Genomic DNA, 17,344 nt, shown 5'->3' on the forward strand with positions numbered 1-17,344 from the left:
ACACATTTTAAAACTGACAATCTAAAAATTTCAATATCAGAAAGCATTTTTAAGAATTTCATGCAAACTAAAAACTAAACTTTGGAATACGAAAAAGTCGACTTATTACTGAAAACATTATTTCTATAATATTCAGGGTTGTTGCCTGTAAAATTTAGGTAACTGACTAATTTAGGGTCACTCAGGGGCAGTATCTAGAGCATCCTTGTAACACAGACCCAGGTTTTCCTTAAAGAAGGATTACTGGGGGTGCCTGGGTGGCTCAGTCGGTTAAGCGTCCAACTTCGGCTCAGGTCATGATCTCGCGGTCCGTGAGTTCAAGCCCCGCGTCAGGCTCTGTGCTGACCACTCAGAGCCTGGAGCCTGTTTCAGATTCTGTGTCTCCCTCTCTCTCTGACCCTCCCCCGTTCATGCTCTGTCTCTCTCTGTATCAAAAATAAATAAACGTTAAAAAAAAATTAAAAAAAAAAAAAAAAAGAAGGATTACTGGAGGTTTTCTCATCTATCTGTGGACGCAGAAATGACCCCTGCCATCTAATTTTGTAGTCTAGTCCCAAAACTCAATAAATGGGTTATGTCCTAAGGCATGGCCAGAAACATTAAATTTGCTCCATTATTACCAACAATTTCCTCATAAAGCAATCGTGTACCTAAGCGGTTCTGCCAAAGGAAAGCTTGTAATTAATGATTAAAAAACAAACAAACAAACAAACAAACAAACAAAAAACGCACAATAAAACAAACTTCCCTCTGTTTTATCTCTCTCTCATGCACACACAAACAGACACATATCCGAATAAATTTTTTTCCCAGAGAAAAATCAGAACTCAATTTCTGATAATATTGTTTTCAATGCATACAATTTTATTACACAAAGTGAACTTCTCTCTAGAAGTCAGACTACTTGTAAAATAAATTATTAAAAGGTATGATCACGGGGGCACCTAGGTGGCTCAGTTGGTTAAGCATCCGACTTCGGCTCAGGTCATAATCTTGCGGTTTGTGGGTTCGAGCCCCGCGTCGGTCTCTGTGCTGACAGCTCAGAGCCTGGAGCCTGCTTCGGATTCTGTCTCCCTCACTCTCGGCCCCTCCCCTGCTCACACTCTCTCTCCATCTCTCAAAAATAAACATTAAAATTTTTTTTTTAAAAAAGGTATGCTCATGGAAAGTGTTTCCTTAATAACCGTCAACATGAGGAAAATTTAGTTCTGCATAATTCCCAACACAAAGCTTAGGCATTATAATTATCCTTTTCTTTATGTTAGAGGGATAAAGATCCGCAGTAAAGCTTATTTTAGTGTTCTTACTGAAGTACTAAAAGTAGCAAAGGCCATGAGATCTATGACTGAAAAAAATTATTTACAATCTAAAAAAAAAAAAATAAAACAATTGGACTAAAATATTGATAAAAATGGAAAATAAAGGTTAAAGCACATTCCTACAATATTACTCTTTGTGACATTAATTAATATCCAATGTTTTACACAAACACATTAAAACAATTGCAAAACATGTTTTATCTTGTTTTGCCTCCTTAGCTAGCATCAAAGGTAATATAATTTACATATAATATAGAGATCAATAAATATTTACCGATGACCACTCTGCTTTTCTCAGAGAATACATCCATTGTTCATAAAATCGTCCTGTTTGTCGGACTCAGTCACTTATAAGTTTTCCAGGTTTGGGTGGGAGAGGCAAAATGAATACACAATAGTATTCCCTAATCTGCAGGGAATACATTCTAAGACCCTCCAGTGGATGCCTGAAACCACAGACAGTATGGAACCTTATATATACTATGTTTTTTCCTACATATACATACCTACGGTAAAGTTTAATTTATAAATTAAGGTATAGTAAGAGATTAAGAACAATAACTAATAATAAAGTAGAACTATAACACTATACTGTAATAAGTTATGTGGATGTCGTCTGTCTCTCTCGGAATGTCTCATACTATACTCACTTTCTTCTTTCTGTGAGGATGTGAGATAATGAAATGCCTACGTGATGAAACAAAGTGAAGGAAATGACATAGGCAGTTGATGTAGCCTCAGGCTACCATCGATCTCCTGACTGTACATCAGAAGGAAGATCATCTGCTTCTGAACTACCTCTGACTATGGGCAACCGAAACCATGGAAAGCGAAACGGTGGAGAAGCAGGCTGGTACGTTCAAGGGTTCATTGTGGCCCTTATTTCAAGAAATTGTTACCACCCTCATTTATTACTTAAAAAAAAAAAGTTTTTATTTATTTTGAAAGAGACAGAGAGAGAGCAGGTGAGGACCAGAGAGAGAGAGACAGAGAATTCCAAGCAGGCTCCACGCTTATCGCGGAGCCTGATGCGGGGCTCGATCTCACAACTGTGAGATCGTGACCTGAGCCGAAATCAAGAGCCAGACGCTTAACTGACTGAGCCACCCAGGTGCCCCTGTTACCGGTCTCATTTAAAAGGATACCCTTACTAATTCTTTTCACTGAAGGAGGCAGTTTTGTTACCTGTTACCTGGTGGTAAAGCCCCCTTTACCACCACCAAAAAGCTTTTGTAATTGTAAGTTAAAACTGACAATCCTCTTCTGTCCAGTCACCAAATGGGATGAAATTGTCACCTTTATACTTTCTCTCCCCACACACTGAAGCAGAGCGGTCGACATGCTAGAAATCATGCCATCGCTGACCCTTAGCTGATATTATTATGTATTCGTGCTTAGTGTCATAACAGTTTCGTGTTCAGGATCAAAATAATTAGCACTGGAAGGACCAAAAAAATTTAACTAGTTAAAATTTTTGTCACGTAGCATTTAGTTTGTTTGGCTTCATTTGTTTTATGTCTTTAATACTGAGCAACATGAACTAATCTGTTTCCCTTAGGAATGAGTTCATAAAAAAAATCTGCCACATCTAGAACTAAACTCCATTTAAGGAAATCTAGATCCCCATACAATGAAAGTGAAACTTTGGTCAGCCAATAATTACTAAAATTACGCTTTCAGATAAAAGAAGAAAGCTTCTTTCTCAACAATGAAAAAAAATCAAACCTCATCAATGAAAAAAAGTCTGATGTTAAAATAAACGTTTTCATTCAGTATCTATAGCATGACATGCGCTAGAATTAACAGTGGGGACCAAAACACTTACCGAATTTATATGGAAGAGACGATCATAAAATAATCAAATGAGCCATAATAAGAGCTATAAATAAAAGGTATGAAAAGTACTACACAATACTTTAAAAGTACACTGTAGATGGCCATGACCTTGTTGTGTGTGTTTGTGTAGGGAAGTAGGGAGTAGGTCAGGGAAGGTCTATGTGAGGAAAGGGATATTTTAGCTGAGAGCTGAAAGAAAAAAGAGGAATTTCCTTGGAGAAGAGGAGAAGGGAACAGTCTTTCACATCAAAGGAACTGTAGGTCTGATGGCCCTGAGGTAGAAAGGAATACAAGGAATTTGAGCAGTGAAAAGATCAGGGTGGCTGAAATACAGGGTGCCAGAATGTCACAACAGGTAAACAGTGGCGCTGGAGAAGTGGCCAGAGACATAGGGTCATGTAGGCCCCAGGAGGGATTTTAATCTTTTTGGTTTTCATCACACAAGTGGCATTTGGATTGGTGTTTTTGAAAGACCAGTCTGAGCAATCAGGTAAGAAAAAGAAATAAAAGATATCTGAATAGCAAGAAAGAAAAAAAAAAAAAAGCATATTGTCTTTATTTGCGGACGTTATGGAGATAGGGAAACCGAAGGGACCTCATGAGGAAAAATTGTTTCCTTTGCTTCTTTTCTGGCTTCTATTCTTGCTGAGGCCTGCACCCCTGCCCTCCACATGCCTTAATGTAAGTCCTCCTTATGAGGGACAAAGAGTTGACGATTTCTTTGGAGTCTTCTAGCACAACAGATAACATCTAAGGAATGACCAGGTCAGGCCGTCATGTGCATGTTCCAGACCACTGTCCCTGAACACCTTGATGCCAAGACCTTCTGGCTGTAGGGAATAAGTGACTTATGACAGACACCTGGATCCTGTCTTTGTTTTGACCAGTTCCGGGATGCCTGAGAAGACACGTGTACCAGACCACAAGCATCAATAAAAACCCCAGACCCCTAGCAAAGACTTCCTGTACTCCGACTGTACCTGCTCTCTCTCTCTATTCCTTCAATAAACTCTGCTTTCACCTCCTGATGGTTCAAGTTTGATTTCCATCCTTTGTGAAGCCAAGGGCCATCTTGGCTGGTCCTGTGTGACTCCCTCTGGGTCCTTCGACCCAGCCTGCCTGCATCATCTTGGCGACCACAAAGGGACCCTCAGAAGAACAGCAGTAGCGTCAGATTGAGTCTGCAAAGCACAATTTGGCTTTCAGGAACCGGTAAGTTCCTCCTCTGGGAAACAGTTGGTTTAACGTTGATGTAATTTTTGTCAATGTGTAACTGGTCCATTCTCCAGTGGGGAAGGGAAACTGGAAAAACTGGTTGCAAACCTGCTCTCTTACTCCCCGTTCTCTCTCAGCTCTGAAACTTTTTTTACTCTGGCTTCCAGACAACTTCAAGGCTGTTAGTTGTCGTGAGAGACTGAGTTGCTCAGCTCTGAAGAAGAGGGATGCACGTTCCTCCCCGCTGAAAGGTGTTCTTAGGCAAATAAGGGCCAAGGGAAGTATCACAGATTATTCGAGATAGATAGTGGTCCCATAGAAACCACCCCCTCCTACTACAGTAGTTTTTGGCTCGCCCCAGGAAGCACACAGGTGGATTGATCATCCAGGGCTCTGAGCCCCCATGGTGGTTTTGGGCTGCCACTGGGAGAAACCAAAGCAGAAAAGAGTGGAAGATAGGCCCACGGCTGATCCACATTCAATCCACAACAGGTTTTTCCTAGAATAGAGTCCAAATCGTCTCTCCATCTCTCTCTTTCTCGCTCACTTGTTCGCTCTCTTTTCCGCTGCCGGGTGGATGTCTCCTCGTGGCAATTCTGGGAAGCTGGAATGGTGTTGGGGACTGGTAGCCAATCCCGCTGAGGACCCAAATCTTAGAATAAAGAAGTGGTCCTGGTGCCCCCAGTTGCACTGGGTTTTCCGCTTATAGGGATGACACATGGCAGGCTGGTCACTGCCACGTGGATGTCTCCTTGTTGGATGGGGGAGGAGACATGTGGCAAGCTGGAATCTTTTGCACCCTCTTGCTCACTATGCCTGACCCTATCACTCTGCTATACCTCTTTCTACCCCTCTGAATTTTCTCCTTTTTTGCCCTTTAAATTGTTCTCCTTGCCACTACATAACTATATTCTCTGACCATAGTATTCTGCATTAGCGGGCTTCCCTATCCTTAAGAGATGATTTTTTCCCTTTTGGTTTCTAGGAAACTCCATGACTTCTATCCTACTCATTAGGCTGGGGCCACTGTGGCCAATGACTCCATGCTCTGCCTTAGATCTCTGGCATTGTGAACAATACTTTCCTAGAATCTTATCCTCCCTTTGCCCCAGCCTGACTCCTTGATTATGGTCCTCAAAGGGGGCAACAGTGAGCATTCCAACGGATTGCCTGTTAGGATGTCTGTCACATAATTAGGCACACTTTATGTTGGATAAGTTGAAAAAGAAGAAGTTAATATTCTATTGTAATGAGGCTTGGCCCCAATATCCACTTGGGAGACCAAGAAATCTGGCCAGCAAATGGGACTTTGGATTACAATACCATTTTACAGCTTGATTTATATTGTAAGAGGGAAGGGAAATGGAATGAAGTGCCTTCTGTGTTACCCTTTATGGTCCTGTATCAGGATCCCAAAGGACGATATAAACGCTGCATGGCCCCAATTCCTAAATCAGCAGAGGCACCTGACATCATGGAACTGACTCTGGTGTTTGATCTGACTTGGGGGAACCTACAGATCTTATTATTGTCTCATTGTGGCACTGTAGAGAAGGGAATGAGACCGTGTATAGTTAAGCCAGTTATTTTGATAAGGGGAAGTAACTCAAGGAAAGGATGAAAACCCAGCTCTCGTTGGAGCCTCTCTGGAGGTCCTCTGGTGGAGACTTTCCAGAAGTATACTCATACAGACCCCATTTCTCTGGAAGAGCAGTCATTGTGGGTTGTGCATTCATCCTGCAATCTGCAGCAGACATCAGGAGAAAATTACAGAAGGCAATTACTGGGTCCCAAACTCCTAGGAACCAACTGTTGAATATGGCTTTTGCCATCTTTAATAACAGAGACAGGTCAGAGAAGGGGGATGAATTTGTCCAAAATAAATGCCATGCCCAGCTTTTGGCCATGGCATTGGGGAACCCTGCACTCCAGGATCACTTCATCTGGAAGCCTGTGAGGCCAGAGTCTGGCAAAGTCTCACAAAAAGCCGGGCCCCAATCAATGTGCCTTCTGTAAGATGGACGGCCACTGGAGAAAGGATCATTCCCACCTCAAAAGGAAGATGGGTCCAGTCCCAAAACCTCTATTGGCCAAAGTTATGGAGGACTGAAGGGGCCCAACCTCTCCTATGGCTCATCCCTGACATCTCAACATAACATATCAGGAGCCAGGAGCCTCGGGTGATCCCTCATGTGGCAAGTAAGGAAATTTAATTTTTATTGGACATAGGAGCCACTTACTCTGTCCTGACTCAACACAATGGGCTTCTGTCCCAGCACTCTTGTACAGTTACTGGAATAGATAGATGGCCACAGGGGAGACCATTTACTTGTCTACTAGCTGGTGGCATGGACTCGCTCTTGCTCTCACAAAGCTTTCTCCGGATAGCTAAGTGCCTTACTCCTTTACCGGGGAGTGGCTTCCTTGCTAAGCCACAAACTGCCATCCAAATAGGACTGACAGAACCAAATGCAGAGAAAACAAAGCTTATGATGATTAAGACGCCTAGACAGGCCAGTGGGAAATAACATTTATGTGTCAGATAGTATACCATGCCATACTGCAATCAGAATGATACCTGATGCAATGGGAAACAGAAGTTCCTGGGAGAGCCAGGAATATTTCACCCATTCTTATCTCCCTAAGAGCACATGTAGAATATCCTTGGAAAAGGCAAAGACCAGAGACACAAAAAGGTATTTGGCCTCTGATTAAGAAATTTTTGAGGGGTGCCTGGGTGGCTCAGTTGGTTGGCATCCGACTTCAGCTCAGGTCATGATCTCACAGTCCGTGAGTTTTAGCCCCGCGTTGGGCTCTGTGCTGACAGCTCAGAGCCTGGAGCCTGTTTCAGATTCCATGTCTCCCTCTCTCTCTGCCCCTCCCCTGCTTGTGCTCTGTCTCTCTCTCTCAAAAATAAACATTAAAAAATTTTTTTTAAAAAGAAAAATTTGAAATATGGATTATTAACCCCTTGTCAGTCACCCTGCAATACCGCCATTCTATTAGTTAAGAAGCCAAATGGGGTGAAATGCTTTATCCAGGATTTATGGTCTCTAACCCTTATACTATACTGACTCCAGTTCCTCCGGATACAAACTAGTTTATGATCTTAGATTTAAAGGGTGCTTTCTTCTGCACACGAGAACACCCTGACTCCAATCTTTTTGTTTCCACATAGACTACCCCTGATACTTGTGAGATTTCCCAGTTGACCTGGACAGGGCTGCCTCAGGGCTTCTGAGACAGCCCGAATTTGTTGGGAGCACTTTAAAAAGGGAACTAGGGGATTTACAACTGATTAATGGAAAGTTGCTTCAACGTGTGGATGATACATTGACTGCCAGCCCAACAGGAGGATTCTGACGAAAACACAATCCTCACCTTTAACTTTTTAGGACAGCGGGGGTACAGAGTGTCTCCCCAGAAAGCCCAGGCTTCTAAGGAGAAGGTTCAACATGCGGGCTACATTCTCACTCCAGAGGCACAGACATGGATGAGCCCAGGACAGAAAAACGGCCATACTGTATATTTGAGTACCTCAAACCAAAAGGCAGTTAAGAGCCTTCTTAGGCATGGTAGCTTTTTGTTGCATTTGGATTCCCGGGGATGGCCTTATGGCCAAACTCCTTTATAGAGTATTACAAGGAAGTGAGTTAGAACCCCTGGAATGGAATGATGACTGCCACCAAGGCTTCAAAGGTCTGAAGAAAAAAAAATGCTGAGCACTGCTCCTATCTTGGGGCTCCCAAACCTGGGAAAGCCCTTCACCTTACGTGTGTGAGAAAGGAGAGGAAGAGGCTTGGGCATCCTAACTCCTCACTCAAAACTCAGACCTGTTGCTAGACCAGTGGCTTATTTCCCCAAACAGTTAGATCTGGTAGCAGAAAGCTGGCCAGGATGTTTATGAGCAGTGGCTGTGACTGCCCCACTAGCTGGAGAAGCTAGCAACTTTATGCTAGGACAACATCTGGATGTCATGATCCCACATCAAGTCCAAGGGGTTTTAGAGGTCAGGACATGAATGGTTACGAGGAGGGAGATTTTTGAGGTACCAAGCCCTCCTCCTTGACATCCCTGATGTAACTAACCCTCAGGTTGTGTCAAGGTTTCAACCTAGTTACTCTATTACCTGATGAAGGCAAGCAGGGGCTTCCAATCTATACCTGTGTGGATATTACAGAACAAGTGTATTCAAGCCGGCCTCATTTAAAGAACAAAACTTTGTCCAACCCAGAGGCTGAATGGCCTCCAGACAGAAGGAGCTTTATGCATGAGGGAACCAGAAAAACCAGGTAGGCTATTATTAGCCGATAGGGTATGACTGAGGCAAAAGACTTCAGCACAAAAGCCCAAACTAATTGCTTTAATCCAAGCGCTACAACTACGTAAAGAGTTAAGTATATATACTGCTTCTAAATATGGCTTCTTAATACTTCAGGCTCATGCAGCCATCTGCAAAGAACGGGGACTATTAAATTCAAAAGGCTCCCCTATAAAACACAAAGAGAAAATGTTTAACATGATTAGGGGCTATACGGCTTCGTTAGGAGATGGCAGCTGTGTACTGTAAAGGACACCAAACAGACCAAACCACGATGAGTAAAGGAAACAATTTTGCGGATAGACTAGCAAGAGTGGCGGCAAGGAAGGAAGAGCTTGCTACACGGGTCTTAGCTCTAATTCCAGAAAACTCCTCTGCAAGAAATAAGCCCAAACTATACTCCCTCTGAGGCTCAATGCGCCTCACAGAGGGATCTGAAATGGATTCAAAGGGAAGGTATATATTGAATAACATGTATGTACTCCCCAAGGCATCGCAATGGAAAATAATTAAGCCTTCTTCCGCCACTCCCGGTGCTGCTTGTGTGCTCGCTCGGTGTGGACACAGTACCTCTTTGGGGAAGCGGCAGCTGAGGGGACGTCGGCGCTCTCCATGGCCAACGAAAAGCCCAAGCAAGAAGTCACGACTAAGAACAATGATCATATTAATTTGAAGGTGGCAGGGCAGGATGGTTCTGTGGTGTACTTTAAGATTAAGAGGCATACGCTACTCAGTAAACTGATGAAAGCCTACTGTGAACGGCAGGGTTTGCCAATGAGGCAGGTCAGGTTCCGATTCGATGGGCACCCGATCAAGGAAACGGACACACCTGCACAGCTGGAAATGGAGGACGAAGACACAATTGATGTGTTCCAGCAGCAGACAGGAGGTGGCTACTAAGCAGGGATCCCGCCACTTTACTCTAGAACTCGGTTCCTCCAGACCAAGAAGATAGGCTCAATTAGAAAACCACAGTTCGGTTCTACCACATCATGACTACTACAGTACAGCTTTCTCTGTTCCTTCATTTTCCCTTCCCCGTTCCTTTATTGTGCATAGAGCAACTGTGTATGTGCACAACCACATTGCATTTGTTTTCAACTAAATGGTCAATGGTATGTTTTGACTGACATCAAGTGGGGAAAAATACTGGTTCCGTGAAAATATCCCTTTTCTCCATTAGTAGCATGCTCCTTCAGCTCTTATCTTTATATTCGAGTAAGTTGTTTTGCTCTCGTGGTTTAACAAAAAAAGAACAACATAAAAATCTTTGCCCACGATCGTGCGATCGAAGAATTTTAATGCCCTTTATTTGATTGTGAAAGCAGTGATAATTTTATAACTTTTTTGTATGTAGGTATTACATGTAGGGCAATCTGTCTCTAAGTAGGGATAAACTACTCTAAAAGAAATGGATCCCAGGGGCGCCTGGGTGGCTCAGTGGGTTGAGCTTCTGACTTCGGCTCAGGGCATGATCTCACGGTCCGTGAGTTCAAGCCCCACATCGGGCTCTTTGCTGACAGCTCGGAGCCTGGAGCCTGTTTCGGGTTCTGTGTCTCCCTCTCTCTGACCCTCCCCCGTTCATGCCCTGTCTCTCTGTGTCTCAAAAATAAACACTAAAAAAATTTTTTTTAAAGAAATGGATCCTAGATAGTTTTCCCTTCAAGTCAAGGCATCTTGTTGTTTAAATAAACTTCTTGTTTAAAATGAAAAAAAAAAAAAAGAATTAAGCAAATACATGACTCCACCCACTTTGGTGGAGACACTATGGAAAATCTATTGCATCAAGTATTCAGAGGAAAGAATCCAACCAAGACTATAAGAAAAGTTACCAGAGCATGTGAGATTTGTGTCAAAAATGACCCAAGGTCCAATCCTATGCCTTTCCTCTTGATTAAGCCATTTGAATATACAAACACTTACCCTGGGGAAGACTGGCAAATTGACTTCACTCAAATGCCACCCTATCTGGGATACAAGTATCTGTTGGTTTATGTGAGTACATTTACAGGGTGGGTAGAGGCCTTCCCTGTAGGATAGAAAGAGCTTTAGAGGTTTCTAAGACCTTATTGAAGAGGTGCCTGCGTGGCTCAGTCGGTTAAGTGGCTTCAGCTCGGGTCGTGATCTCACAGTTCGTGAGTTTGAGCCCTGCATCGGGCTCTCTGCTGTCAGCACAGAGCCTGCTTCAGATCCTCTGCCTCCCTCTCTCTGCCCCTCCCCAGCTTGCGCTCTCTCTCTCTCTCTCAAAACTAAACAAATATTAAAAAAAAAAAAAGACCTCATTAAAGGAAGTCATACCTAGGTTCGGACTTCTCCAGAATCTGCAAAGTGATAATGGCCCCTCTTTTGCTGCTAAAATAACACAACAATTATCAGTGACTCTAGGGATCTGCTATCAACTCCACGCCTCACGTAGGCCTCAATCCTCAGGAAAAGTGGACAAAACGAACCATATCCTTAAACGAACTCAGGCAAAACTCTGTCAACGAACTCGTGAAACATGGTAACAGATGTTACTGATGCTTTGCTAAGTGGTTCCAAGGAGGAGTCTTAAATTGGGCCCCTTTAAATTAAAATATGGAAGACCTTTTCTCACTGCAGCTCTATGGTTTGCTGAGGAAACCAACCAAATTTTAAAATATATTAGTAGTCTGGGTAAAGTACTAGTCTCTCCAAAAGCATGGAAATAAAATACTTCCATATCCCACTGAAGACAAGCAATCTGTGCCAATACTAGCAGGAAGGTACCATTCAAAACAAGGAAAAGGGGGTCAACTGAAGATCAGCTCGAACCACGGTGGGAAGGGCCCTGTCAAGTTTGACTCAGCACCCCCACAGCAGTAGAGTCAAACTATCTCCAGCTGGGTTCACTTGTCCAGAATCAAACCTATCTCTCCTGAGTCTTTACAGGAGCCAACTTTGATACCGCTTCCAAGGGAAGAAGGAGACACATATGCCTGTGAGTCTGTCAACGATTTAAAATATCTTTTCAAGAATATACCTGCTGCAGTGTCTACCTGAAGCTCCTAGCACCTACCCATTCCTGAGAACCCGAGGAAAAACCCCAAGTTGCTGCTCTGAAGGACCAATAAGTAAGGCTCGATGAAGCTTTTAAAATCTTTCACTTTTCTGAGTTTACTCTTTCCGTATCTAGCTCTAGGGAAATTAAACGGCCCCAATTTATTTTTGCAATGGGCTCAAAACTACGCTGATAATTTACAGAAAAGTTCCTGCTGGATTTGTGGCCTCCTCCCTTTATCCAGCACCTCAGGCCTCCCTTGGTGGGTTTCTCCTTTGCAAGGCACAGACTGGCATTACTTATGCCAATACATAGAAGATATGGTTTTCAGCCCAAATACGAGCATATATAGTGACATCTCGATCACTAACAGAAAGGTTTCTTATTGGCCTATGGTAAATTCCACCTGGAATTCTCCAGGCCATGAAAGACCTTTTTCCTACACCCAGACTGCCAAAATCATGAATGAATATGCCAACGCTAATATTGAAAATAAACAAGCATTGTGGGGAACAATTAAGCCTAACAATATGAGATATACTGATGATGGTTATTTTCAAGTATGGGATGAATTTATGTGGCTTACTCCTACCATAGGTCACTTAAATCAGAGAGCTCTTTTGTGTTGGGAGCAAAGAAATCATACCTATGATGCCTGGCCTAACAGTACCCGTGAATTAGGATGGCTCTCCCAAAGAGACTGTACCCATACCATTGTTTTACAAGCAACCGATTGGTTTGCCACTGACTGGTTCAGACGGCCAAGCATCAGGTGGTTGGCGCCTAATGGAACTCAGTGGCTGTGTGGCTCAAATTTGTGGCCCTGGCTACCTCCTGGATGGATAGGGCGCTGTACCCTAGGCTTTCCCTGGATGCAAGGGAGTTGGCATAAAGAAATACCGAAGCCTGCAAATTATCCCTATCTGCTTCATCGCTGGACACGGTCAGTCTTCCACTGGTATGATCACCTGTTAAGTATTTTTGTGCCTCAACTGGGAATAGAAGACATAATATGGCATGTAGAGGCCCTCACAAACTATACCACAAAAGCCCTTAATGATTCTATGCGGGGACTGTCGCTGTTAAATTCTGAAGTTACATTAATGAGAAAGGCTGTACTACAAAATAGGATGGCCTTAGACATACTCACAGCAGCTCAGGGAGGAACCTGTGCTATTGTTAAAACTGAATGCTGCGTATACATCCCAGATAGCTCAGCTAACATATCCGACGTTTTGGCTGACATGCGCACCCAAATTGAAGCAATGTCTGACGCCTCTGGTTCCCTCAATGATTGGATTTCTTCCTGGTCTAGTGGAGGTATATGGGCTTGGTGGAAAAAATTTCTTTTACTAGCAATAGCAGTAGTTATGCTAGCGTTTTTTCTCTGCTGTGGGGGCTACTGTTGTTGCATGCTCTGCACGAATATGTCAGAAAAATTATCAGAACGGGTGCTCTTTAGGAGCCATTTTATTCCCAGGTTGAAGCCTCACGTACACCTTTGACAATCTACAACTAGGGGCCCTTCATTTAACTGGGATTTTTATACCTCCCAGGAGGTAGGGTCTTCGATCCCTTTCAGCCTGAAGAAGCTACAGAAGACGAGACCTTCACCCTTCAACACCCCTTAAGAATAAGGAGGATAAAAATCCCATAGCAGGCAATGAGACAGGGAAACCGAAGGGATAGCATGAGAAAAAAGTTGGTTTTCTTTTTCATTTTGCTTCTTCTCGGGCTTCTGTTCTTGCTAGGACCTGCCCTGCCTTAATGTATGTCCTCCTTGTAAGGCACAGAGTTAATGATTTCTTTGGAGTCTTCTAGCACAATACATAACATCTAAGGAGTGACCAGGCGAGGCCATTATGTGCATATGCCAGACCACTGTCACTGAACACCTTGATGCCAAGACCCCCCCGGCTCCATGGAATAAGTGATTTATGCTGGTCGCCTAGACCCTGTCTTCGTTCTGACCGGTTTGGGGATGCCTGAGAAGACATGTGCACCAGATCCCAGTCGTCAATAAAAACCCAAGGCCCCAAGCAAAGACTCCCTCTTTTCCTTTCTGAGTCTCGCAGACACTCCGTGTGTATCTGCTCTCTCTCTCTCCCTTCAATAAACTCTGCTTTCACCTCCTGCTGGCTTGTGTTTGATTTCCATCCTGTGTGAAGCCAGGGACCCTCTTGGCCTATCCTGTGGGACCCCTTCTGGGTCCTCAGGCCCAGGCTGCCTGCATTAATATGAACTTATACATAAAAAAATCTTGAAGACTCCACCAAACACCTACTAGCGCTAACTAATCAACCAATTCAGTAAAGTTGCAGGAAACAGAAACCGACATAGAGAAAACAGCTGCATTTCTATACACTAGGAACAAAGCATCTGAAAACAATAAGGAAAACAATCCCATTTACAATAATATCCAAAACAATAAAATATTAAAGAATAAATTTAACCAAGTGGATGAAAGATCTGTACACTGATAAGATTTTGATGAACGAAACTGCAGAAGACACAAATGAAAAAATACCCCTAATTCGTCAGAAGAAATAACATTGTTAAAATGTCCATATTACCAAAAGCCATCTATAGATTCAATGTCATCCCTGTCAAAATTCCAATGGCATTTTTTACAGAAATAGAAAAACCAATCCTAAAACTAGTATAGAATAGCCAAAGCAATCTTGAGAAAGAACAACAAAGCTGGAGGCATTACACTTCCTGATTTCAAACTATACTTCAAAGCTACAATAATTAAAACCATATGGTACTGGCATAAAAACAGACACATAGGCCAATGGAACAGAATCAAGAGCACAGAAGTAGATCCCTATATATTTGACAAGGGAGCCAAGAATATTCAATGCAGAAAGGTTAGTACTTCAAAAATTGGTGCTGGGAAACCAGATAATCACAATGCAGAATGAAATTGGACCCTACCTTATGTCACTCACAAAAGTGAACCTAAAATGGATGAAAGACTTAAATTTAAGACTTGAACCATAAAACTCATAGAAGAAACATGGAGGGGCATCTGGGTGTCCCCGTTGGATAAGCGTCCGACTTCGGCTCAGGTCATGATCTCACGGTTTGTGAGTTCGAGCCCCGAACTGGGCTCTGCACTAACAGCGTGGAGCCTGCGTGGGATTCTCTCTCTCTTCCTCTCTCTCTGCCCCTCCCCTGCTCACTCTCACTCTGTCTCTCAAAAATAAAGAAACTTAAAAAATACATATATGGAGAAAATCTCCTTGACATTGGTCGTGGCAGTGATTTCCTGGATATGATGCCAAAAGCACAAGGAACAAAAGCAAAAATAAATGAGACTCCATCAGAGCTGAGTTTGCTTACTTATTTGTTTACTGACTTGGTTGGAATATTTTATTGACGCTTATTTCCCTCCAGTGTGCAACCTCTGATGTATCTTAGAGGGCACAGTCTTGCGTGGACAGTCACTCCTCGATGACACAGGTTTTAGCACGGTTCTCCTTAATGGTCTCTTTCTCTGACCCCTCTGCTAAGCTTCCTGCCCCTGTTGGTATCACAACCACATGTTAGGCTCTACCGATTGACAGGTGATTGCTCTATTGTTTTTAACAACATCCTGAGGCATAAATTGTACCAGTCTGATCCCATTGAATTTTGAATCCTTTACAGAAGTCATTTTTGAGGCCAGTCTTTGAAACATGTTTCAAACCCAGCAAGACTTTTCTTAGCTGTCTCTTTCTCTGTTTCTCTGGTAAACAAGGTGGCTTCTGGTTTCGCTAGTTGCTCGTATGAAGTTAATTGCCTCCTCTTAATCGCCTATCATTAAAATCTCCATTGTTTTAGAGAACCCCATCAGGCGTGCACTTTCCCATGTTCCATTTTTTTTTTAATGTGAGAGAGAGAGAGAGAGAGAGAGAGACTCTCCCCCAAGTAACCTCTGGTTGGGGACAGGAATGTCTGGTGTTCTCAGCTTGCCTCTCCCAGTGAGGAACTGCCACTCCATGAGCAAACTGGGGCGAGGGCAGTGGGGACCCAGTATATTCAGCCTGTTGAGAGCAGGTAGCATATTTGGAGCGAGGCCTGCCTGAGAGTGGAGGCTAGGTGGAAGAAGGGAGCCTCTGACTTCTTGCCAGCAATATTCTGGAAGTTCGCATCTGCAACAAAGAGCTAAAGGATATGAGAAAAACTGGCCACCTACACTTTCTGTAGAGACACTGTAGCCCTTGACTGGAAGTTAGAGGGGAAGGTAACCCCATCTTCTAGGTCACGCTCAGATGAACTGAAGCTTCTGTCACGTTGATCTGGGGGCAAGGGGAGGCAGAGAGCATGTCATGGCTCAAGTGATAGAGATGGTTCTTACTGGGATTTAGTAGCCTTTCTTGAATCTTTTTTTTTTTTCTGACTTGATGTATTACCTTAGGACTGTCTTCAGATACCTTAAATCTTTTTTAAAACATTTGTTTATTTTGAGACAGAGAGAGAGAATGAGCAGGGGAGGGACAGGGAGAGAGAGAATCCCGAGCAGGCTCCACACTGTCAGCGCAGACGCAGGCTTGACCCCACAAACCGTGAGATCACGACCTGAGCCGAAATCAGGAGTAAGACACTTAACAGACGCCCCTAAATATTTTTTTTCCTAAGATAATTTTCACTAGTTAGGGTTTTTCTGCTGGCGATGGTTCCATGGAGCTCCTTATGCTGCCATTCCAAAAGTGATCATATCCACTCAATTTTCTTAAGGTTAGAGGTTGTCAGTAAAATAACACTAATATATAGACGAATCATTAACTTTACCTGTATATTTGAAATTTTACTGATTACTAACAATTAGGCACTGGGGTACATATCAGTCACATAAGTAAATAAATTCAGACTTTTGTGTTTTCTGAATTTTAATACCTATTTTTATATTAAAATGGAACTTTAGATGTTTATTTTTTATCACATATTTGAAATCATTAAAGTTCTCTTAAAATTATTTTTAGGTTATTACAAATATTAATTTTATAAATGAAGTCTTTGGATTTCAGTTCTGGGAATGAATACTTAATTAAAACTTGAGAAGTTCTTATTTAACTCTATCTTTTTCTTAAACAGATGCACACTACCACCACTATCATCGACAGAAATCTGCTAATCCAAACAGCTGGAACTGATTTATATTTAAGCAAGCTGATATTACTATGTGAAAACTAGATATCTTCTCCATGGCATTTATTTTGACACTCAAAATCAAATTATTAATATAGATGTGTGATCTTTAAAAAAAACAAAGAGTATCATCTAGGCAATTCTATATCATGACTTCTTTTCTACCTATAATAAGATGTTTTAATTTCACTGGATATAAAAAAGACTTAGGTAAGGACCCGAACATCTACAACATCAGCATGTGAGGTGATCAAAGAGTAATCAAGACACTTCAAACTGACTTCAAAACATTTAATTATTTCTTCAGTACTTTTAACAGAAAAGTATCACGTAAAATGTTGTTTCCAAACACCGTGGGACGGCTTCAGCATGAATGTGACCCCTAGGTTAAGAATCTGTGCCTGTACCTGTCCTTGTGCTAGCAGATAGGACCAAAACAAACAGTCCACGCACTCACTTGAGAACTCTTACTCTCCCACCCAATCCCACATAAGAAAAAAA

At 42.6% G+C, this 17,344-nt stretch overlaps 2 protein-coding genes across 8 annotated transcripts in view; one reads left to right on the plus strand and one right to left on the minus strand.

The window, feature by feature from the left end:
• Positions 1 to 17,344, minus strand: part of TBC1D19 (TBC1 domain family member 19) — a 144,525-nt gene that overhangs the window by 45,586 nt on the left and 81,595 nt on the right. The gene's annotated exons all lie outside the window — the stretch shown is intronic.
• LOC109269568 (small ubiquitin-related modifier 2) lies at positions 1,997 to 16,988 on the plus strand. 4 transcript variants are annotated; one of them, XM_053901634.1, is made up of 3 exons: positions 1,997 to 2,172; positions 4,043 to 4,367; positions 9,259 to 9,744. In XM_053901634.1, exon 3 carries the CDS (start codon positions 9,304 to 9,306, stop codon positions 9,589 to 9,591), a length of 288 nt encoding a protein of 95 aa, XP_053757609.1. In that variant the 5' UTR covers positions 1,997 to 2,172; positions 4,043 to 4,367; positions 9,259 to 9,303; the 3' UTR covers positions 9,592 to 9,744. The 4 variants fall into 4 exon arrangements, 3 of the variants coding, with proteins under 3 accessions (XP_053757609.1, XP_053757608.1, XP_019309090.1); XR_008421811.1 differs by lacking the exon at positions 9,259 to 9,744 and adding an exon at positions 16,790 to 16,988 and having other exon boundaries at positions 2,012 to 2,172; XM_053901633.1 differs by lacking the exon at positions 9,259 to 9,744 and adding an exon at positions 11,593 to 13,843 and having other exon boundaries at positions 2,029 to 2,172.

Source organism: Panthera pardus, unplaced genomic scaffold, assembly GCF_024362965.1.
Source record: "Panthera pardus isolate Hobbes unplaced genomic scaffold, ASM2436296v1 HiC_scaffold_13, whole genome shotgun sequence".
Taxonomy (NCBI): Eukaryota; Metazoa; Chordata; class Mammalia; order Carnivora; family Felidae; genus Panthera; species Panthera pardus.